The following is a 24004-nucleotide window of genomic DNA, read 5'->3' as shown; positions in this document are numbered from 1 at the left end:
TTGCAATCAGAAATACCTATGTCTTTAAATTCAGTCATTAATATTTTGGTCTCTTGATGAAATAAGTGTAATTTTATAGTGACTACATTAAAGCCAACTCAAAATTAAATGGTGTAAATGGTATATATTAAAACAGGTGAGAAACTTCACAGCTGAGATCCAATGAAATAATGTTAATCATGAAAAATAAATCCCATGGATCTAGTAACTGTAGAATTAAAGCTATAAACCCCTTAACTCACTCCCTGGCATCATACTACATGCTGTATAGGCTCTCAGAGAATTCCACAATGTTCTACAAAGTTATCTCTAAGAAAATATTTCTCCTCCCATCATGGAGGCAGATTGCTTTGCACACTGCTTCTGCTGTGATATAATAGGGTAACCATGAAGAATTGGATTTGACATTTAATATCACTGTAAAGCCTAGGAAACTTTGATACGATAGAAGAGGACTCTTTTTGCAAGACTACACAGTATCCTGTTTGTAGAGGATGCAGGATGCTGAAAGCTTTAGCTTAGAACTTTCATGCTTTTGTAGATTTGCCTTTATAGAAGTGTAAATTCCTTCTTTTGTGTGTTTAAATTGCTTGGAATGCCAGGTAAATTAGAGAATTGTCAGCAGTTTTACTAGAAGGGTGAAAGCATTTCAGGCTTTCCATCATCCCTTCTCACTTGTTCATTACACCCAGAAAAATATCTTAAAAGAATGTTCTGAAGGTTACAAAGTCAAGCACTCAAAAGTTAGGAAATACCAGAATGAGGATTTCCTGTGCAAGGTTCTTTCAGATGCCGAAAACATTATGATACAGCATTTATTACACAATCCCATGCTGCAATCTTTCAACATGCCTTTTTGCATGTAGTTTTCTACATATTTAAAAAGACAACTAAAGATGCAGAAATTCCATCATGGAGTATTTTGTTAAGGGTAAGATAGGTCAGGACTGTCCAATGTCTAAGCCCCCCGAGAGTCCATATGGCCCAGGATCCACACCTGCTGGGGCTGTGCGTCACATGCATAGCACCAGGTGAGGCACAGGCCACCAGGCTGTGTGCTGCATGGGCACTTCACCCGTCCCCATCCTCCCAGCCAGGGCACCCCCCTCACTGCTGTCCAGAACAGGTGTGATCCCCTCGCCCTACATGCAAATGGCCTATACTCACCCTCCACTCCCCATGCTGCATCATCTCACTGTCCTCCCCGCTGGGGCTAAGGCAGGAAGCAGCAGCCAGAGGAGAGAGGGGGAATCCAGAGACTGGCTGCTGTTGCAGCTGGAGCAATGTGGGGAACAGTAGCTAGGTGAGAGCCCTAGGTCACAACTTAACCTCTCATGGGCCACATGTAGCATGTAGGTTTCAACTGGACAGTCCTGGCACAGGCCATCTTCAAAGTTAGAATGAATTCTCCACATAGACTTTTTTCACTTGAGCAAACTAATAGCTGATAGCAGTGGTAAGTCACCATCATCCTCTGCATGGATCAGCACCAGCTGGGTATTAACGTATTGTCAGTGGGTTTCACAGACAGTTGCTGGGAGCAGCAGAATGGTGGGATTAGAGATTTCTGGGCTCAATGCCTGTTCTCTGGGAACAAGAGGACTTAAGGGTGCTCCTCTATTTTACTTCTGGCAGGTACACACATACCTGGAAGATTCTAAGCTGTCATGTACGGAAAAAGAATCCAGACTGTCTGTAAGTGCCGCTTAAGCACATAAAGGTGAAACAGGATTTAGCCCTTTAGCCCTTAGCTTATTAAAGTCCCTTGCTCTGAGAATTGGTTAGATCACCATTTGTTATCTTCATAAAGGTACAGGGGTGGTAGGGAAAACATACTTTTCAGGTGTTAAGTGAATAAAAAAATCCTTTAGAGTTTTGTGAATAGCTTGCTTTGGGTATGGACACACATAACACAGTTTCAACCTGAAGCAGGCTTACGTACAAGCCTTTTAAACCAGTTTAAAGCCATCTGGAACTGTTCAAAAGCATACCTGGACAGTCAGATAATATTTTGAACTGGTTCACTGTGAATCAGTTCAGTGCTATGTGTGGACACCCCCTCACTGCTTGTCCCCACTACTACAACTGGCTGCTCTGGTATGCAGTCAGAACCCTCCTGCCCCCTTTTTCCTTTAGTTGGCACTTTTTTTAATGCACTCCATTGCACAGTTCATTCAGTAAAAGCTATCTTTCTACCAACCAGCTGTCTCTTCACTTCCTACTCAACCACAGCCCCTGAACATGCCCTCCAACTCATGGAAACCAAAATGTGTGGGTCCAAGCACTTCCCCCACACACCTCAAGAAAGCCAAACACACTGGGAACTTTGGTTAATTGCAGCCTTTTGAAGCTCACTGAGGCGATAGGCCTGCTGAATGTCTCTGGGTTAGGGTCAGAGGGTGACATTGTAGTGTGTCTGCTATAGACTACCAAGCTAGGAGATGAAGTGGATGAGGCTTTCTTCAAACAGCCAGCAGAAGTTTCCTAATCACAGGCCCTGGTTTTCATGGGGGACTTCAATCACCCTGATACCTTCTGGGAGGGCAATACAGCAGTGTGCATGCAATTCAGGAAGTTTCTGAAGTGTTGGGGACAACTTTCTAGTGAAAGTGTTGGAGAGGCCAACTAGGGGACATGTTCTTCTTGACCTGCTGCTCACAAACAGAGAAGAATTAGTGAGGAATGTAGTAGTGAATGGCAACTTGGGCAGCAGCAACCATGACATGATTGAGTTCAGGATCTTGACGAAGGGAAGAAAGAAGAGCAGCAGAGCAAGGACCCTGGACTTCAGAAAAGCAGACTCTGACTCACTCAGGGAACTGATGGGCAGAATCCCCTGGGAGGCCAGTCTAATGGGAGAAAGGAGTCCAGGAGAGCTGGTTATATTTTCAAGAAAACTTACTAAGGGTGCAGGAATGAACCACCTCAATGCACAGAAAGACTACCAAGTATGTCAGAAGACCAGCTGGGCTTAGCAGGGAACTCTTCAGTGAGCTAACACATAGAAAGGAAACTTACAAGGAGTGGAAACTTGGACAAATGACTAGGGTGACTAAGAGAATTGCTCAAGCATGCAGGGATGAAATCAGAAAGGCCAAATCACAGCTGAAGATGCAGCTCACAAGGGATGTGAAGGGTAACAAGAAGGGTTTCTACAAGTATGTCAGTAACAAAAGGAAGATCAGGGAAAGTGTGGGTCCTTTACTGAATGACAGAGGCAACTAGTGACAGAGGATGCAAAAAAGGCTGAAGTACGCAATGCCTTTTTTACTTCAGTCTTAAAAAAGGTCAGCTCCCAGACCACCTGGCAGCACAGTTCGGGGAGGAGATGAGGAGCCGATAGTAGCAAAAGAACATGTTAGGGGCTATTTAGAAAATTTGGATGTGTATAAGTCCATGAGGCCAGACATGAGCACCCAAGGGTGGTGGGGAGTTGGCTGATGTGATTGCAGAGCTGTTGGCCTTTATCTTTGAAAACTCATGGTGATTGGGAGAGGCCCTGGCTGATTGGAAAAGGCCAAATACAGTGCCTGTCTTTAAGAAAGAGGATCCTGGGAGCTATAGACTGGTCAACCTCACCTCAGTCCTTGGAGAAATCATGAAGCAGACCCTCAAGGAAGCCATTTCTAAGCACTTGGAGGAGAAGAAGATGATTAGAAGCAATCAACATGGATTCATCAAGGGCAAGTCATGCCTTATCAACCTGATTGCCTTCTATGATGAAATGGCTGGCTCTGTGGATGCAGGGAGAGAAGTGGAGATGACCTACCTTGACTTTATCAAGGCTTTTGAATTGGTTTCCCATAACATTCTTGCAATCAAGCTAAGAATGTATGGGTTGGATGAATGGACCGTGAGGTGGATAAAAAATTGGCTGGATCATAGGACTCAAAGGGTAGTAATCAGTGGCTCAGTATCTAGTTGGCATCTAGCCAGTATCAAGTAGAGCACCCCAGGGGTCAGTTCTGGGACTGGTTTTGTTCAATATCTTCATCGGCGACCTGGAAAATGGGGTGGATTGCACTTGTGAGTTTGCAGGTGACATCAAGCTGGGGGTATAGTAGAAATGCTGGAGGGTAGGGCTAGGATTCTGAGATTCTCAGACAAATTGGAGGATTAGACCAAAATAAATTTAATGAGGTTCAATAAGGACAAGTGCAAAATCCTGTATTTAGGATGGAACAATCCCACTCACTCGTATGGGCTGGGGACCGACTGGCTAAGCAGCAGCTCTGCAGAAAAGGACCTGAGGTTTTCAGTGGACAAGAAGCTAAATATGAGCCAGTAGTGTGGCCTTGTTGCCAAGAAGGCTAATAGCATACTGGGCTGCATTAATAGTAGTGCTATCAGCAGGTAAAGGGAAATGATTATTCCCCTCTATTCAGCACTCGTGAGACAATATCTGGAACACTGTGTCTAGTTTTGGGGCCCCCACTACAGAAAGGCTGTAGACAAATTGGAGAGTCCAGTGTAGGGCAACAAAAATAGTTAGGGGCTGGAGCATATTACTTATGAGGAGAGGCTAAGGGAACGGGGCTTATTTAATCTGGAGAAGAGAGAATTTAATAGCAGCCTTCAACTACCTGAAGGGGGGGGGTTCAAAAGATGATGGAGCTAGACTGTTCTCATTGGTGGTAGATGACAGAAAAAGGAGCAGTGGTCTCAAGTTTCAACACGGGATGCTTAGGTTAGATATTAGGAAAAACTTTCTCAGTAGGAGGATAGTCAAGCGCTGGGACAGGCTACCCAGAGAGGTTGTGGAATCTCCATCCTTGAAGGTTCTGAAGACTCAGCTAGACAAAGCCTTGGCTGAGGTGTTACAGTTGGGGCTGGTCCTGCTTTTAGCAGGGGTTTGAACTAGATGACCTCCTGAGGTCCCTTTGAGCCCTAATTTTCTACAATTCTGTGATTCATGTTTAGAAGAGAAGAGAAAGAAGGCAATTGAAAACTCCCACAGTGTCACCCACCTCCTGGGACTCACAAAATATGGGTTCAGGCACTCCCACCCACTACTAAGCCACTGTGAAGCAGACTTGGATGTGTGCTCTCATGCCCTTCTATTAGAGCCTCAGCACTTCATACAGTTGTGAACTGGTTCCAATCAGTGACCTGGTTCAATTATCCTGCATGTCCATACACTTTGGTATATGCAGCTAAGGGCTTGCCTACAGCAGCAGATCCAGGAGTGGAGTAAGAGGGGTGTAGCTATGCTCCACTTTGGCTATGCTGCATGTACATAGTGAGCTCTATGCTTACCACCTTCTCAGCCTGAACTCCAGAGCTCCACATGTGATGTAATCTCTGTGAGCTTACCAGATGATCAACATGATCTCTGGCCAGAGCCATGGCTTTCATGCATTTCCAGAGCTCAAGAGCCACTGTTCAGCCCCTCTTTTTCCTTAGCTTCTGCATTCAACTGGGGGTGGAAGAGGAAGCAGAGAGCAGCAGTGCTCACCCCCTGGGCTCTGGAGCTTCAAAAAGCAGTGGCTCTGGCCAGAGCTCATGCCAATGGGAACCTGCACAGCATAGACCATAAGCTCTGAGCTCACTGCACATGCACAGCATGACCATACTGCCACCCTCCCCACAACCTTCCTATGGATCTGCCCTTTCCTTCTTCAGCAGAGGCACTCACTATTAATAAGAAAGAATATCCACACTAAGAGTTACACATACATATTAATGTGAAACAATACATTCTGAAGCTTATTGCTCCAGAGTTTATTGCTCTGGGAGTGCCATTTGCACATGCTCCCGGGACTGCAGCACGTTGAGTCAGGTTAGAGCAGCCCCAGCTGGCAGCAGGCCCCAGGGGTCAGCCTGCCAGACTGGGGCTGCATCCCCTGGCTCAACATGCTACAGAGGGGCGGGCTGGCAGCAGGCAACCCCTGCACTAAAGCACCGTCCTGTCCCAGCCAGCCCTGTCAGCATCTACTTTAGCGCTGCTGTGGAGAAAAGTACCCTGCAGCAGTACTTGTATTTACTTGTATTTACAAGTACTGTGCTGCTGCAGAGTAAATTAGTTTACTTCAGCTTATTAGGGGTGCATGTATAGATGTGCAACATTTAGTGTGCAGCTAATTGGTCTACTGCACAATAAAGATTTTGTGCCCAGGATGAAATAACTCCTGCTCTTTAGATTCATGTTCTAGCTTTTTCAATAGCTTCCCAGGATAGACAAACCTTAAGCAACTTTCAAACGCACGTACTTTTATGAAAATTGATGGCACGTGTTCAAAAATTATAATCTAGTACTCCCTTATTTTTAAGATATACCTAATCTGAATTGAAGATAAGTTATTTCTTTTCTTTCTAGTGTATTTTTCTTTAAATGTGAGATGTTCTAAATATGTTTTAAATGCCATATGAATTATGAAGGTCTGTGTGTGTTCGGAGCAATAGATCTTAAAGGCATTCATTAGACTTCTACATAGAAATATATCACATTTCATAAAATAGTTAGGAACCTAAACCTATTTGTCACTTCTACAATTCTAAAAGTTGGTTTCTAGTACCATTATGAACAGCTCAGGAAGAGGGTATACTTTGAAGTATAACTATGATTGATTAGACTAAAGAAATTCCAGTGCTTCGTTGTGTACCACTTTAATCTTTTGAAAAGTGAATGAACAGCAGATGGCCTAATAAAGACACTCTGTATGTTTGCCCAGTATGGATTTGCTCTGAAGGAATTGGTTCAACACTTTAGAGTACATATATTTGGAATACATCTGTCTTAGTCAAGACAGATGGTTAAAGGAAAGAGAAACTTCCAAACACTTGGAATTAGTCCAGTTTGGGCACTATTTTTTAATGAAATTTTAATAGAATATGACTATCGTTCTGTGAGCTTTCTCAAAAGAATACAGCTGCTAGTAGTGTAGACTAATAAGGTAGATTGCTACTGTGTTGGGTTGTTTATGCGTGTGTTTAAAATGCAAATATTGCCACCAATCCTCTAATTAGTGTGATGATAAATAAGTGAATTCATTTTCCAGGACTGTCAGTCTAGAAGTTTTCACCACTGCTAAATTTACTCTAAAAACTCAAGCATAAAGAAAACATATACTGCAAAATCAAATGCCTAATGAAACTTGTGGATATGAAGCTTTGAAGTAGATATTTTTCAATGTAATATACAGACTTAGATTACACACTTTATTTTAAGTGCAGTTGTTAATACACTAAAGTTTCAGTTAGTAAAAGCTTCATGGCTTATAGATCAAAGATTGTGAATTATATGCACCTAAAATGTATGCAGAAATGTATATAAAATCTTTAAAAGTGCTGCATGCTAAACCTAGGTGAAAATGTTCCATACAACATGGACTACTTAAGGGCCTGCTGCATGTTTTCTGTTCATGTATTAAAATGTAGTCATTTAGGGCACCTATACACCTGCATCAAGGCTGCTCTGATGTGCTATAATTACAGTGTCGTAATTACTGCACTCCAGCAGACTCCAGCATCATGCGTATCAGCGGCCCCGTGCTGAAAAACAGCAGCGGGGATTCTTTAACTAAATCTTGTTGAATGAGCTTTAGTTAAAGTGCCCCTGCTGCCATTTTTCAGCATGGGGACACTGATACATGTGAGGCTGGAGTCTGCTGGAGTGCAGTAATTACCATGCTGGAATCTGTTGAAGCATGGTAATTTCAGATGAGTTTTAGTCAGAGCACCCTCAGAGCAGTGTTCAGCACAGGAACACTGATACACATGATGCTCCAGGCACTTTAATTAAAGTGTCCCCCCCCGCCCCTCCCAGATCACATGTATAAACACCTTTAAACGTTGAAAGATTATCCCTTTTTAGCTAAATATTCTATTAATGAATGTAAAAAAACCTAGTATGTATTATCTTTGCAATTTGTTTTGTATGTTAAATTTCTTTTGGTTTAAAAGTGTTGTACTTTTGTTTTTTGTTTTACAGTAATAACGAGTAGTGGCTACAGCCCAAGATCAGCACATCAGTACTCACCGCAGATATATCCCTCAAAGTTAGTGGCTACACCTTTATTAGCTTTTCTTACTGAATGACCAAGACTTTAGGCAATTCTGTTGTTAGAGTTGTAGATCTTAATGCTTAATCTGTTGATCAGTATCTACTTTGAAAATAACTTAAGGGTTGACGCTGCTCTCCATTAGTATAATTTCGCTATATTTTTTTCTTGTCAAGATATACATTTTTGCAGTGTACAGGGTACAGGTACTGCTTAGTACAAACTGTTGTTGCACAATATATACAATTGATTACATTTATAGAACATAAGGGCAAGACTGAGCCCTAGTGGTCAGGTTCTCAGATGTAGGCAGCTGAACGTGTTAACAGTATGTTCAGACATATGGAAATGGGCACTTAGGTGTGCTTAAAAATACACAGGCACAATCACATGTGCAAAAGGAACACTTGATTGCATGGTATTATAAGCTTAAACAAATATATCCCTATACTGGTACAGCCAAATATTCCTAAGCAATGAAAAAGCATGCATCTGTTGCTCCAAAATCACAAGATTGGCTTAAGAAATCAAAAGATTTTTAAAAGAATAGATTTTTGGTTCTTTGTATTTGCCTTCTATTTTTTTTTAAATCTTAGGCATCATATTCTCTAGCTTTTTTATTATGATTATTTTGCAGTCACAAGGGCTAGAAAGTTGACTTTTTATTTGATTATACATGAATGCTGACATTCTCATTTAATTACATAACTCCAAGAGCAAAAAGTTGTTAAAAAACATGAAGACTTTAGATAAAATTGCTAGGGATGGCACAGGGGTAATGCATACATGTGGCATTGCTAGTTTTGTGCACACATGTGTATTACAGCAGTATGCACTTTTTCCTGCATAGATGACAGTGCTAATTAACTTGAAAAAATTGGTTTATGCTTCTACAATGCAAATCTTGAAACTTTAGCAAGTTGTGCCTTCTAAAGTTACTTTGTTTTGGTAAGTTTGCATTCATGTCATAATATAACATATTTAAGAATATAAATAAGTCTCTGAATTAAATGTGGTCTTTCTTATGTCTCTGATAATGGGATTTGGCCTTCAGTATATCAGATTCTTGGCCAAATATATTACAAGGTCTAGCTGAATTTTTAATTTGCTATAATAATTTATTGGCATCTAAATTAATGTGTAATCTTTTTCTGATAGCAATTGCTGCCAACTGTACTGAACTAACTAGAAAAACAAAAGCAAAATAAATTAGCATCTAATGCTTAATCGTGGCTTTTAATGGCCAAATTTCAGTTTGGTTAATTCTGCAGTGTGTTTATTCAACTTTTGGTCCATAAAATGTTGTTTGACTTATTAAAGAATCCAAGACAAATGTTTCACTGTATGTTTTTCAACTCTGGAGGGCAACATTTCAAACTTGATTTTATTCATTCTCCACATAAAATTTTAGTACTTATAAACAAATGATCACATTTATTTCCATTCTGTTTTGTTTAGCGTATATTTTCCAAATTGTGAAAGCCCACCTGAATAGTAAAGTATCACTAGAGACATTTTTAATGCTACTTAATATGGACATGATCCATCTCCCATTGAAGTCAAAAGACCAGATTATCAGTTGCAGTTGAGCACACGTGGTTTGCAAATAGCACATAGACATGGTAAAAGTGTCTATAAACTTAAAGTTGACCTTTGAACTCCACTTTCCTGCTATTGCTGGTATCCCCAAAGCCAGATCCCCTATATTCGGTTCGAAGAGCCTGAGAGCTCTTCAGAGTTACATCTGCTGCTAAGGGTTCAACACTAGATAGAGTTATGGGATGGTCCACTTGTAGCTCCATACTGTAATCTTAAGGTTAGATTGTACTGGTGAAACAGCACAAAAAATCCACTCTGTGCCAGAGAATAGAAACCATAGAGTCTTCCATTTACTTTAGTGGGGGATGGACTGGGTTTCCACAAGAGTAGTTTTTGGCAAAATAAACTGTTTTTTGACTTCTTGAAGCCTTTTTTATTTTGATTGCTTGAATCAAAATGCCAAGTATTTGTTGCCACAGTAATGCTATTTTTCCTGGTATTTAGGCCCTATCCACACATTCTTTCTACACCAGCAGCTCAAACTATGTCAGCCTATGCTGGACAGACCCAGTATTCAGGAATGCAACAGCCAGCGGTCTATACAGCCTACTCACAGACAGGACAGCCTTACAGTTTACCTACTTACGGTATTTGACTTTTTGCTCTTATTCCTCCGTAGTTAGCACTAACATCAATTGCCAATTTGATTTTTTTTTTTTTAACTTTTCTCCCCATCTGTAAGAAAATATTTTAAAGAATCAGTTGAAAATTAATTTCTTACGCAGATTTGGGTGTAATGTTACCAGGCATCAAGACGGAAAGCGGGCTTTCACAAACACAGTCACCACTGCAGAGTGGGTGCCTCAGTTACAGTCCAGGATTTTCCACCCCGCAACCAGGCCAAACACCATATTCTTATCAAATGCCAGGTCAGTAACCATCGCCATCATGTTTTTCATTTCAATGGGACTGTTCATGGAGTGAGGTGCAATTCAGTATGACTAAGAATATCTGAAATAGGTCTTTTAGGTACAGGAATGTTTTGGCCCCAAAAAATATAGATCTCTGCCTAGTGGGATTTTTAGAAGCACCAGAATAGGTTAGGTACCTAAATCCCATGGAGTTCAATAACAATTAGACACCTCATTTACTCACATACTTTTGAAAATCCCACTAAACATATATGTGCATCCTTAAGCACCTAAATAATGTTAGAAATTTTACTTTTTATATTTGCTTAATCAAAAAAAAATTCTTATAAGGTGTCTGAATGGTAGACTAACAAATGAAGTCACACAATATCAGTCCTCATACAGATTTGAGCAACAGATTTGGAAATCCACGATGACAACATCTCAATCCAATACCTTCAACAGTGAAATGCTTGCTGTTGGAGTCAAGAGAACCTGCCTTTGATTCCATCAACAAAAGGATTTCACCCTCAGTTTACATTTGTTAATTAAAAAGAGATGAAAAAAGAAAAGCAGCAGCAATTTATAGGAAGTACTAGCAGGCTCCCTACCAAAATGGGAGATATTATTATTATTTTTATAAAAATTATTATTATAAATTTACCTTTTTCTTTTTTCTGTGTTATACATTTATGAATATTCTGCCATTTGATACTTGTTTTCTTTGGGCTTCTACTAAATGATTGTTATTTTTTTCTTAATGTATCATTATTGTATTTATTTTTCACTCTTTTGTTTTACCATGCACAGTTTTATTTGGATATTTTTATCTTTGTTATTTTTTAGCTTCCAATGTATTTTTATCTTCATATAATATAAAGTAAAATAATATAAAGTATTCCTTAATTGCAGCATGGGTTATCCAGAATATGAGGATAAGCATGGATTGTGCTCTATGATCTGTTAAAATACCTGTATCATTAAAATCTTTAAGCAAAAAATTTATTTTGGCTGAGACTTTATGGTTGCAGGAGAACACAAACTCAGCTACATGAATGAAGTGCAAGAAGGGAGTGATAAAAATAAATTTGTGTAGGAATGTCTGAGATATTGTAGCAAATGTGAAAAGTTTCTTTTTTGATCAGCAAAATCAAGCTTTTTTATACAATATGAAAAGGAAAAAATAAATATAGCATGTGTTTTAGTTCTGTTAAATATTACAACATTTTATATTCTAAAATGAGATTCTGAGGTCTTTGTGCTTCTGATTTGTCTGTGGTTTAACGTGAAATATGTTATTTAGACTGTTGTTACCATCCACAAATAAATAACTTCTTCTAATGAATTTTGTTTTTAAACTTTAGGTTCTAGCTTTACACCATCATCTACTATTTATGCAAACAATTCAGTCTCAAATTCTACAAACTTCAGTAGTTCACAACAGGTATGAATATAAATATTTTTATGTGAAATACAAAATAATCATATTTTAAAGAAATCGGATACTTGCATAATAACTATAAATTTGACCTATTAACATTGAAATAAAACTATTATGGATGCACATTTGGTATGGACAATTGTAAAAATCCCAGTTTCCCATTTTTTTTGGACATTTGGTCTTTTCCCATTTGTTTGGGCACTTAAATATGTTTTAAAATCTGGCTGTTAATTTTAATAGATGATTCTTAAAAAGAAATCAACAGTATTCTTGATTAAGAAAATTAAACTTTGTATGAAATCACATGATTGCACACACACAAACATAAAAGAGGGCTCACTGATTGTTTCAGTTTATTAATTTCCTTTACTATTCCAGGAGTATCCATCTTACACCACTTTTGGCCAAAACCAATATGCACAGTATTATTCAGCATCAACCTATGGAGCATATATGACCTCAAACAATACCGCTGATGGCACTTCTTCATCATCATCCACCTATCAGTTGCAGGAGGCTCTCCCTGGCCTGACTAGTCAACCAGGTACAGACCTACATTCAGGTGAAACATTTTTAGTATTCTATCCAATCTGTTTAGAGGTGTAAAGAGTAAAAATTAATAATCCAACATAGAAAAAATTTAACTGATTTGAAATAATCAGAGATATTTATATTTTATGAAAAAAGTTAAGAAGGTATTTTAAAAGGAAAAGAAGAATCTTGTATATCTAGGTTAGATGTTATTTTGGCAAACTGATTGATACATCGATGTTGTGAGGAGCAAAGAGCAAAGCTATTAAATCATGGAGAGATCTTTGCTTACGCAGAACTACTGTGTTAGGGCAAGTAAGGCAACCCCAGCCCAACTCTCAACAAAGACTTAATATCAGAATATGGTGAGATCTCACATTACCGAGATCGGAGTACTGGAGTATATTTTCTAGTCTCTTGTATTAAATGTTATAATAAATTATTAAAACCAAGCCAAATATTTGTTTATTTAGCCCCCAATCTAGAAAGCCACTGTGAAGCCCCTAGCTATAACATATATCTTACCTTCTAATTCTCAAAATTTAATAATTTACAGTACAGCCCTCTGATACTAGTATAAATAAGTCTGTAAAATTATTTTAAAATAGTCAGAATTTCAATAAGAAGCTCTCAGAGGTTAGGAAAAGGCAGTTCCCTTTGCCAAGCCAACTGTGCCCCCTTGTGCCTCTGCTTTACAGTACAGTATTTTATTACTTTGTCACATACAGTTTCTACGAGACCTCACCTCATCCAGTGCATGAAATTAGCATTCTTCTGTGAGTGAGGCAGTGTTCAGTTTTTCTTTTTATCCTAATCATTTAGCTTGTAGCCCCATGGCTGTATACCTTCCAAATACTTCTGTTAATAAGGATTTCTTTTCCTTTTGGATAGTGTGGTGTCCATTACATTAGTTGCCTTGTAAAGATTAATGATTTTATCTTTGCAACATCCCTGTGAAGTCAAGTAGTAGTACCTTCATCTTATATGTGGGACAGAGATAAAGACAGATTAAGTGGTTTACCCTTAAGCCACATAAGTCTGTAGGAGACAAAAAAGAGCCTGACAAGTTCTAGTCCAGAAGCTCAGGAACATTGTTTCTCTTCTAGGGGATTTTGTTTCATTCATGATAAACAATGCAGTATCTGTAATGAGTCTTTGTTCCATAATCTATGGAAAGCTGTGGAAAGATTAACTGATTTCAGTGAGTTTTCAAGCAAACTGGGTGCATCTACATGAGACGCTGACTGTGCAATAGCTCATTACTACTGCGTAGTAGTCTTGAATGGCAGGTATCATGATGTGACACTAATGCGCAGTAATAACAAGCTACTGCACAATCAGCATCACCTAAAAGCCGTTCAGCAATGCTACGGTGCAGTAACTCTGGTTACTGTGCAGTCATCTGATACTTGTTTATACAAGTACTAAATGACTACGCAGTAACAACTGCGCAGTCAGGGTCTCATGTAGATGCAGCCTCTGTGAAAGAGAAATAAGTGCATTGGACCCAAACCTCTCTTTATTCTCTTTGCAGTAAGTGGACTGAATGAAATACGAGTACTGTAAAAATATAATAATGAATACGCTCACAAAGGAGTTACAATTATATACAAATTATGGACAGCACTGGTAATACTTTTTATAATTGAGATTCCCCATGCTTCCCATTACAAAAACTGTATGTGTGGAAGTGGGTATTTTTTCTTTCTCTTGGACCTTGAAAATAGTTGAACAGCTTTGACTAAAGCTTAAGTAATGTTAACCACTGGATTCAGCAAAAAAATCTGACAGAATTTAAGACAGAAAGTAAAATGTCAATAAGTTATACTCGGGTAAAATTGGAATACTTGTGGAAAATTGACTGTACTCATTGTTCCACATTATAGCTTAAAATATTTTACTGTATGTTGAAAACTGTAATGAATATTATTTAAATGATGTTAGACTGTCTATGTTCCAATGTATGTTTCCATAACCTTTTGAACTTCCTGAGGGAACTTGACAGTATTTTTTTCAGTTGGTAGGTTTGCACTTTATCTCATCCTATTGCTGAAATTATTAGAAGTGATCTATTGGTATAGTGCATTTACAAGCTCTCTTGCTGTAGTGCTTTATAAACTGAATACGTGAGGATCTTTATATGACCTAAACAAAATGATAAAAAGCATGTATGCAAGGAACAGTAAGAAGGATGTATATGTTTTAAATGTTTTTTTAAAATGTATAAATACATGAACGTGTCTTTTAAGTACCCTGTGCATCTGGACTTGTAAATCTGCTCACACCCCCCCAATTCTGTGAAGTGTTGAACTGATCATGCGACACTGTGTGCACAGTGCAACACCCACTTTACAAATACACTGCATGCCTGTGTCCTTGTGTGTCACTTTAAAAATATATTTGCTTAAGTAAAGTGCAACGTTTTGAATGTTTAGCCCTTAGTTTGGAACATGGTGAACACTTCTGATATAGTAGGTCACATCTGAACATTGCAGCCTAGATCATGTTCTACTTGCTATCCAAACAGAGCCTCATTGGCTGGTGAACCATGGGCTAGCCATTTAAAGTCTGAGAAAGAGGGCAATCAGGTGCTTCCCTCTTCATTCCTCCCTGGTATGCAAATTGTGTGCCTGATGATATTCCAAATAGCTAGCAGGGTCTCCTTTCATTAACCTGGGGTAAGAGTACTTTTTCTTTACTGAAGGCAGAAAATCCTTTAACACATACAAATAATCATGACACATAGGCCAACAGTCAAATCTCAATTTTAATTGTATTTATTAAATCAAGAAAGAAGAGAACCAGCTAAAAACTTTTCTCTTCCTGCTAGCTGTACAAACTATAAGAAGCTGCAGTCAGAAAATGACTTGCAGTGTTAAAGAATGCCTAGTTATGTTCTTGCATGCTGTTAGTCAGATCTCAAGTCGTTTTCTTTCTCAGAGCTAAAAGCACTCCTTGTTCTTCTTGTACCTGTCTGTGTGTTATCGGAGGGCTAGATCTGAAACTACAATCTAAAGCTACCTAATGTAGGAAACATCTGAAACTCACTGAGTCTTCTCCAGCCTGAAATTTCCTTAGGTGACTGCGGTTCAGTTCTGGACAAGCCCAGAATTGCTTGAACTGAGCAACTTATGCCTAGCTCATGCCTAAGTCCTACTGGGATAGAAAAACTAGACAAAGAGGCATCTAAGCTGCTTAAGGGGTCTAATTCAGAAGGTGTGCACCAACATGATTGGTTCCCTCAAAAAACAGAAGTTTGCTGTTGAGTCCGGGGGGGTGGGGAATCCAGCTGCTGGCTGTGAGCCTGCAGCTGGTCTCCCCTAGCAATGCTCCTCTTCCCCTTGCCCCCCAGTCCAACCACTGTTTTCAGAATGAGAGGATGGAAAAGGAGTGGAGAGAGTTCATTCTTGGGGTTTTCCATTTGACATTGGAGGGTCATGTGGTGGGAGAGGGGGGCGGGGAGGCTCCAGTCCACCCACCCCACCTTCCAGTGCCAGGTAGAAAAACCCCAAACCGAACTTCCTTCTCTCCCTTTCCCCCTCTCATTCTGAAAACAACACTGAGGCTGGGAGGAGGCACAGGCACAAGTTACTGAGGATGTTTTGTTCTGGAACGTCTTCATCTCAACCCTGGGATTGGGCCCTTTTAAAGCTTTCTGCAGCAGGACACTTCTGTTTAGTCATGGCAGTAGAGCACTTTCGAGGCCAGATAGGGTGAAAATTGTCACTTCTGTCTATGCCTTAAGTTCCTTATGTGTAGTTTCCATGGCATCTCAGGTATCAGTCAGTCTTGTAACCATCTTGCTTCAGAGCCCTTCTCCCTGCTGTCAGCAGGGCCAGACTTCCTGTTCTGGCTCAGGCTATGGGTTTTTATGCCTCCTAAGCCCTGCTCCTTCTGATCAGGACTCCCCAGCCACCCACAAGGGTTTCCAATTAGGGCCAGATGTCTAGCTTGCAGGGCAGCTTACAACTGCTACTCTTCCTGCCTTAGCAGAGCTCTTCCCTACTGTTCTGTTGTTCTGCTAGCCCTGCAACAAGCACGCTTAGTCTATGGCTCCCTGGCTCTCCACTCAAGTGCCAGAGCCCTCTGGCTTCCTGTTACACCAGGACTCATATTCCCAAGAAAGGGCTACAACTCTTGGTATTACAGGCATTGCCCCTCTACCCCTCTCTTGCTTGCTCCCAAGGCTCCAGAACCCACTTTACTTTAAAGATGACTGATTACAAAACAGAAATAATCCTGGCACTGCAACTAAAGACTCTTCCCCTCCCCAAGGGAGTGTTATACTCACTGAGCTAGAGTCAGGCTACTTTTTGCTGAAACCCTTTTGGACCAGTAATTCATGCACTTTTGGCTGCCCAATGGCCAACCTTCCACAAGGAGTATGGAGAGTGCAACCTTTTCTATAGTTTGGTAGTCAGGGAACTTGGCTACAAAGTGGAAGAAATGGAAATCTCTTTAGGCTGAGGAGGGTCTAAGACCAGATCTCCCTCTTTCTGAATTAGTTATCTAGCCACCAGACTTGTGGAGAAAATGTCAGTATTATACTGTACCTTAGGACTGGGCATTTTGAATTGCAAAGTGCAATGGATTGCAAGTGAACAGAGGCACCTAATGCTCAGCCTAAATGAGGACCGCAAGTGCAGAGCTGGGAGGGGACCGGGGGGGTGGGGGGCAAGCTCTCCAGTCTGTTCCCCCCACAGTTCCATGCTTGTGGATCTGGGCAGGGAACCCACCCCCCCAGCACCAGTTCCATGACCACAGGGCAGTGCTCTTAGGTTCCAGACTACTGCACCAGGCAGCATAGTTTGGGGAGGAAATGAGCAGCCAACAGTGGTGAAAGAACAGGTTAGGGATTATTTAAAAAAGCTGGACATATACAAGTCCATGACACCATACAGGATGCACACCTGAGGGTGCTGCTGATGAGATTGCAGAGCCACTAGCCATCATCTTTGAAAACTCATGATGATCAGGAGAGGCTTTTGATATGGTCTCCCACAACTTTCTTGCAAGCAAGCTAAGGAAGTATGGGCTGGATGAATGGACTGTAGGGTGGATAGAAAACTGGCTGTAGCATCAGGCTTAGAGAGTAGTAATCAATGGCTCAATCTCTAGTTGGCAGCCAGTATCAAACGGAGTGCCCCAGGGGTCGGTTCTGGGGCCAGTTTTGTTCAGTGTCTTCATCAACAACCTGGAAGATGGCATTGAGTAAAACCTCAGCAAATTTGAAGATGACACCAAGCTGGGGGGAGTAGAGGATATGCTGGAGGATAGGGTTAGGATTCAGAGTGACCTAGACAAATGGGAGGATTGAACCAAAAGGAATCTCATGAAGTTCAGCAAGGACAAGTGCAAAAATCCTTCACTTAGGGCACAAGAATCCCCTGCATCAGTACTGGTTGGGCAGCAGCTCTGTAGAAAAGGACCTAGGGGTTACAGTGGACAATAAGCTAAATATGAGCCAACAGTGTGCCTTTGTTGCAAAGAAGGCTAATGGCATACCGGGCTGCATTGGTAGAAGTGTTACCAGCAAGGTAAGGAAAGTGATTATTCCCTTCTATTCAGCACTGGTGAGGCCATATCTAGAGTACTGTGTTCAGTTTTCGGCCCCCCCTAAGGAAAGAATATGGACAAATTAGACAGCATCCAGCAGACAGCAACAAAAATGGTGAGGGGGAAGAGGAAAGAGTGTGGGAACTGGGCTTATTTAGTCTGGAGAAGAGGAGGCTGAGAGAGGATTTAATAGCAGCCTTCAACTACCTGAGACTCTTCAGCCTGGAGAAAAGAAGGCTCAGGGGGTGGGACTTAGTGGCAGCATATAAGTATATAAGGAGGGTGGCACCCGGAGCTGGGAGAACACTTGTTCACCAGGGCTGCCCAAGGGATAACAAGGACTAATGACCACAACCGTCTGTAAGGCCTATTTATTCTGGACATAAGGAAAAAATTCTTTACAATCCGAGTGTCCAGGGTCTGGAACAGACTCCCCCAGAAGTGGTGCAAGCACCTACTCCGGATTCATTCAGAAGACATTTGGATGTTTATCTTGCTGGGATCATTTGACCCCTGGAGGCTTCCTGCCTACAGCAGGGGAGCTGGACTCAATGATCTTGCAAGGTCCCTTCCAGCCCCTAATGGCTATGAAATCTACCTGAAGAGGGGTTTGAATGAGGATGTAGCTAATCTGTTCTCGGTAGTGACAGCTGACAGAACAAGGAACAATGCTGTCAAGTTGCAGCAAGGGAAGTTTAGGTTAGATATTAGAAAAAAACATTCTCACTAGGAGGGTACTAAAACACTGGAACAGGTTATCCAGAGAGGTGGTGGAATCTCCATCCTTGGAGACTTTTAAAACCTGGCTAGACAAAGCTGTGGCTGTGATGATCTAATTAGGGATGATCCTACTTTGAGCAGGGGGTTGGACTAGATGACCTCCTGAGGTCCCTTCCAACCCTCATTTTGTATGATTCTATGATAACGGTCTCCCAGCCCCCCGTTATCCAATCATGACAGTGGAGGGGGAGGGGGGCTGGGAGATAAGAAGCTCCCAGCCCCCGCTCTCTGATCATGATCTGGGAGCAGGGGGCATGGAGCTCCTTTTTGCCAAGGCAGAAGGGGGACCTAGTTCTCACCCAGAGGCAAGGAGTTATCTCCCACCCCCTGGTGGACAGCTGACCAGAAGAAGATTTTGCTCCCAGTCAGGCTTCTTAACAAGTGCTACGACACCATTATTTGCCCAGTAAATTTGCTACTTGCTTTTGCAAGTAGGGAGGTTTACTGTGAAGTAAGCATGTGCACGTGTAGACACACATGCTTACTTTGCAGTACACTATGATAATGCTAAGTTAAGCATCTCATGTAGACCTACCCATTTACTAGGATTGTCTGATTTCTTCATTCTGTGGAAGTCTGTTTATACAGAAAGTGGCATTGTAGTAATCATCCTGAGGAGAAGAACATATTGTAAATGGTAGTTTATTGTATTCAGTCACTGCTTTCATCACAGCTGGTACTCAGAGGGATCAGAAACCTGATAACAATGCCTGTTGACCTAATGCTGTTACACATATGTAAAATGGAATGTAAATTAGAACTTAACCATGGTCTATGAGCATCTTAACTCCAGACTAAGTCACTTACTGTATTTTATGTTATTCAGAAATTGATGTCACATTTGCTTGAGGATGTTCCCAATAATGTCTCTGCAGTATGCAACCTGAAGAGAGGGTGGCAGCATAGGGTACTCAGCAGAGAGTCTAGCAGCTACTGAAGTTTGGACGAGGATGCTAGGGCACCTTAGCTCAAACTTAGCAGTGGTACAGTGTTTCTGGTTGCTCCTTTTCCTAAAAGAGGAGAGAGCACACTGACATCTGTTGCTGATAGAGCTGGGACAGAGGTACTGGAGCCTGCCTTTGTACAGAGAGGAATTTACATGGGTCAGTCTTCATCAGCTTTCCCTTTGGACCTTCCTAGCTTTCCTTTATCAGCTTTCCCTGAGGATGCTGCCCTGTTCAGAAGCAGCACAGATTTGGACATGTACTGGATTTGTGCATGAGTTTAAACATTTCTCCAGAACACAGATAGTGTAAAGGGCCCTTCTTTGTGACCATTGCGCTCTTACTCCATTTCCTTTTGTCAGATCTGTTATGAGGCTTTGCTTCCATGGAAGCTCTACTGCTAGGGCTGCAGCAGTTTATGTTTATCATCTGTAATAATGGGCCGTACCATGTTCGTACATAACTCTTACCTGTTGCTTTACTGCATACCCATTGCTGGGAGTCTCCAGATTTCTACTAGCGCTGTAATGCAGCACTATCCCAAATAAGTATTATATTTTTTTTCAGTTTTTTAATTCAAGTTGTAAAACTGTTAAATCAGTGTTCTACCATGCTGAAGCCATTTAAGGATAAGAAATTACAGCATTTCTCCTTTACTGTGAATGAGCTTGCTGTTTGTAAAAACCAAATCAAGCAATTAAGCCTACAGTTGTTCAAAAAGCCATGCATTACTGACTTTTGCAGTTCTAAAATAGACGCATACCTTGCATTCAAGTAAGAGACAGCTGTTCATTCTGAATTAGAGATTAGCTTAATGAAATAAAGTTGGCTCTAAATATATAGAACTTATGAGGTACAGTGATTAGTTACAGTACCCATTAATGGATAATTGTGCGATCAGGCACAGTGTTGCTCCATAAAGGATCATAAAGTGACTGGTAATGATTAATGGAAAATGGAAATGGTATGAAATATACATTTACTTCAGCTATTGGGTGCTTTTAGGAAAAGATTTAACAACTGTGTTTTATTTAAAAGCTTGGAAGATGAAAGTAAATACAGTTGTTGGGAACAGATGTTTTCATTCATTAGAAATGAGTCTTGATATTGTAAAACATTAAATATTTCCTAAATATATAAAATTTTCTAATGTGCTAAAAATAATTAAGACTTTCAGACTCAAGAACTCAGGATTTTCTTTTAGTCTTAGGTTTATTCTACTGTGTTGGAAGAGATAGGAAATTACATTTCCCTGAATAAAAGTTCCTTCCTACAAGCCTTGGAAGGATGATGGCAGCATAGTTAAGGTATCTTGTTACAGTTTCAGAGGGCTGACTAGTTTCATACCACAACCCCTCCCAGTTGAACCAGGTGTAAATTGGTATCTGGTCATTTGGACTGTGGACTCACAAGATGACAATATGTTGCTAGTCTGGTGTGTCACTGGCTACAGAAAGAGGTGAATGTTAACTATAATGGCCTACTAAGTTTGGGTAGACTTTAACTTAAAAAACATATTCAGAACTCCTGTTGAACTCCATGTACATTTTGATTGTGCATGGAATCTTGTTTTGAGCTGTCATTTTTATTTTACCAAAAAAATAATATCCTACGGGTGCTAATCGCTTGTTTTAGAAGTCTGTGGCCCTATTTTCAAAACTGGCTTGCAGTTAAAAGCCTAAACCTCTTTGAAAGTTGGGCTGTAGACATAAGTGCCTAGCCTTGGGTCTAACAAACCATGGGGTTGAAGTGCAGACTGCAGTGTATTGTTGAGATACCTAAGCTTGTTCAGGTACTGAAGGAAGTCTAGCCATGACAATACAGAGCTCAGCCCAGGCTTATTTACCCTCTTCCAGGCTGACATGACTAAACAACTTTTGGTACACAAGTAGATCAGGCATCTGCATAACACTGAAAAGTGCAGTGTGGACATGTTACTAAGGCTCCTGAGTCACAAAGGATGTGGACATACAAACAGCTTGCCATGGATCAGAGTTTTCAGTATCAGGTGCTCTGTCATAGCTGCCCATGTGCACACTTTTGCACCATGGTAAGTGGAACCTAAACCACAAAATCTTATCCCTGTTTCATTTATGACCAAGCTACTATGATTTAGTTTCTGCCTACCACAAAGTAAAAGTACACACAGGCAGCTGTTACAAACAGCTGATAGGAGAAGTGCCAGTTCCAAAATCGGAAGCAGCATAGCTGTATTGGTGTGGCACTTTGCTGAGACTAATCACTTCTGCTGGAAAGCAGGGCTTATTATACCAGATGTAGCACCACAGGAACATGGTTTTCTTGCTTCTGGTTCTGGGGCTAATGTGCCCAGAGGTAGCTCAAGTATCCATGCCCCCTGCTGTCTTGCACTGTGTCAACCAGGAGGACCCACCTCACCCTATCCCCCACCCCACATACCAGATCCAGACCATGGGGCTTTTCACAGTCCGTGTCTGGACATGGCAGCAGGGCAACTGGCAATGGAGTGAGCAGCAGCAGCAGAAGCTAATACAGCTGTTGCTTGCCACTGCCACTGATCTATGCAGATAATAACTTTGATTTAGAGGGGCTAACAAAAACCTGGTAGGACCCTACCCAGGACTAGGCAGTACACATTGAGGGCTACAGGTTGTACAGAAGGGACAGAGTAGGGAGGAAAAGGGTCAGTGTTGCTCTCTATGTAAAGGAACATTATACATCTACCCTAATCAAAATGAGATCAGAGGAGATAGTTCAGGCATTGTGGGTTAGGATTCATGGAGGTCGAGGCGAAAGGGACTTGGTGGAGGGGGTCTGCTACAGACCACCACAACAAGAGGAAAAGCTAGACTTGGAATTCTTGAGGCATCTCTCAGAGGCCATACAGTCTAGGGATGTGGTTGTCATGGGGGACCTAAACTACCCTGACATCTGCTGGGAGGAGCAGTCAGCCAAATCCAACCATGCACGTAGGTTCTTAACCTGCATGCAGGAACTTCATGTAATGCAGGAGGTATATAGTTCCACTAAGCGAAATGCCTTACTGGACTTGGTGTTGGCTATGGGGGATGACCTAGTAAGGGAGCTGCAGATTTATGGTCACCTTGGGGACAGTGACCATCAATCGATTGAATTCACCATATGGTATAGGGTGGGTAAGATAACTAGTAGGGTGGAAGTGCTTGACTTAGGAAGGCTAAATTCAGTGTGCTTAGGAGTCTAGTCAATGATGCAATGCAGGATAAAAGTATTGGTAAGATGGGAGTCCAGGAAGGGTGGTCATGTCTAAAGGAAGTGATCCTTCAGGCGCAGAGAGAGACTATCCCAGTATGAGGGAAAAGGGGGAACGGAGCCAAAAAACTTCCGTGGCTAAAGAGGGAAATCCAAGGGAGCCTAAGGGCAAAAAAGAAGGCATATAGGTGGTGGAAGCACAGGGAAACTACTTGTATTGCACCTGCGGAGAGGCAGTTAGAAAAGTGAAAGCAACTACAGAGCTGAGACTGGCAACACAAATACAAGACAACAGTCTTTTTTTAGGTATTTAGGAAGTAAAAGGAAGGTTCAGGGCAGCACAGGACCCCTACGGAACAAGAAGGAGCAATTAGTGACAGACAGGGGGAACATGGCTGAGCTATTCAATGAGTTTTTTGCCTCGGTATTCCTGAACAGGGCTCAAGATAAGTCTCCTAACAGGTTCTTAGATGGGCATTAGGGGGACACCAGCCCACCAACTGTTGATGTTGACTTGGTGTAGAGTCACTTGGATGGACTGGATGTGTTCAAGTCAGCAGGCCCAGATGAGCTGTATCCAAGAGTACTGAAGGAATTGACCAGTGTCATAGCAAAACCTGGCACAGCTGTTTGAGCACTCGTGGCACTTGGGTAAGGTCCCAGAGGACTGGAAAAGGGCCAATCGAGTCCCTATATTCAAGAAGGGGAGGAAGAAGGATCCAAGTAATTATAGGCCAGTCAGTCTTACCTCCATCTTTTGAAAGATTTTTTAAAAAGATTATGAAGAATCATATTTGTGGGAGTCCAGTGGGAAAAATAATGCAGCAGGAAATCCAGAATGGAATCGTAGCAGGTAGATCATACCTGACCAATCTGGTTTTGTTTTATGACAGGGTCAAAAAATGCTTAGATGCAGGAGCAGAGGTGGATATCATTTTCTTGGATTTTAGCAAGGCCTTCAATACAGTATCTCATCCCATTATCATAAATAAATTAAGAGGCTGTGACATAGATGTTTACACTGTTCAGTGGGTGGCAAATTGGCTTAGCAGTCACACCCAGAGAGTGGTAGTAGACAGGTCAGTATTGACC

General features: G+C 41.2%; 1 protein-coding gene and 1 long non-coding RNA gene across 10 annotated transcripts in view; one reads left to right on the top strand and one right to left on the bottom strand.

Annotated features, from left to right (window-relative positions):
• Positions 1-24004, top strand: part of EYA4 (EYA transcriptional coactivator and phosphatase 4) — a 100663-nt gene that overhangs the window by 31203 nt on the left and 45456 nt on the right. For 4 of the 9 annotated variants that reach the window (XM_019520253.1, XM_019520251.1, XM_019520247.1 and 1 more), the window contains 5 exons: positions 7931-7997; positions 10044-10186; positions 10325-10468; positions 11815-11894; positions 12270-12453. In XM_019520253.1, coding sequence (XP_019375798.1) covers positions 7931-7997; positions 10044-10186; positions 10325-10468; positions 11815-11894; positions 12270-12453 — 618 coding nt within the window. Of the gene's footprint in view, positions 1-1543; positions 1696-7930; positions 7998-10043; positions 10187-10324; positions 10469-11814; positions 11895-12269; positions 12454-24004 lie in introns of those variants that run through there. The other 5 variants (XM_019520252.1, XM_019520248.1, XM_019520250.1 and 2 more) reach the window with 3 other exon arrangements.
• LOC109299753 overlaps positions 19546-24004 on the bottom strand; it is a 25542-nt gene continuing 21083 nt past the window's right edge. Inside the window, exon 3 of the long non-coding RNA XR_002097987.1 lies at positions 19546-19768. This is a non-coding gene — a long non-coding RNA (uncharacterized LOC109299753). The remainder of the gene's footprint in view (positions 19769-24004) is intronic.

The sequence above is a fragment of the Gavialis gangeticus genome, unplaced genomic scaffold (assembly GCF_001723915.1).
Source record: "Gavialis gangeticus isolate Ggan-Ray unplaced genomic scaffold, GavGan_comp1, whole genome shotgun sequence".
In the NCBI taxonomy this organism is placed as follows: domain Eukaryota; kingdom Metazoa; phylum Chordata; order Crocodylia; family Gavialidae; genus Gavialis; species Gavialis gangeticus.
The sequence above is the reverse complement of the archived record's forward strand: the minus strand, read 5'-3'. Positions and strand labels throughout refer to the sequence as shown.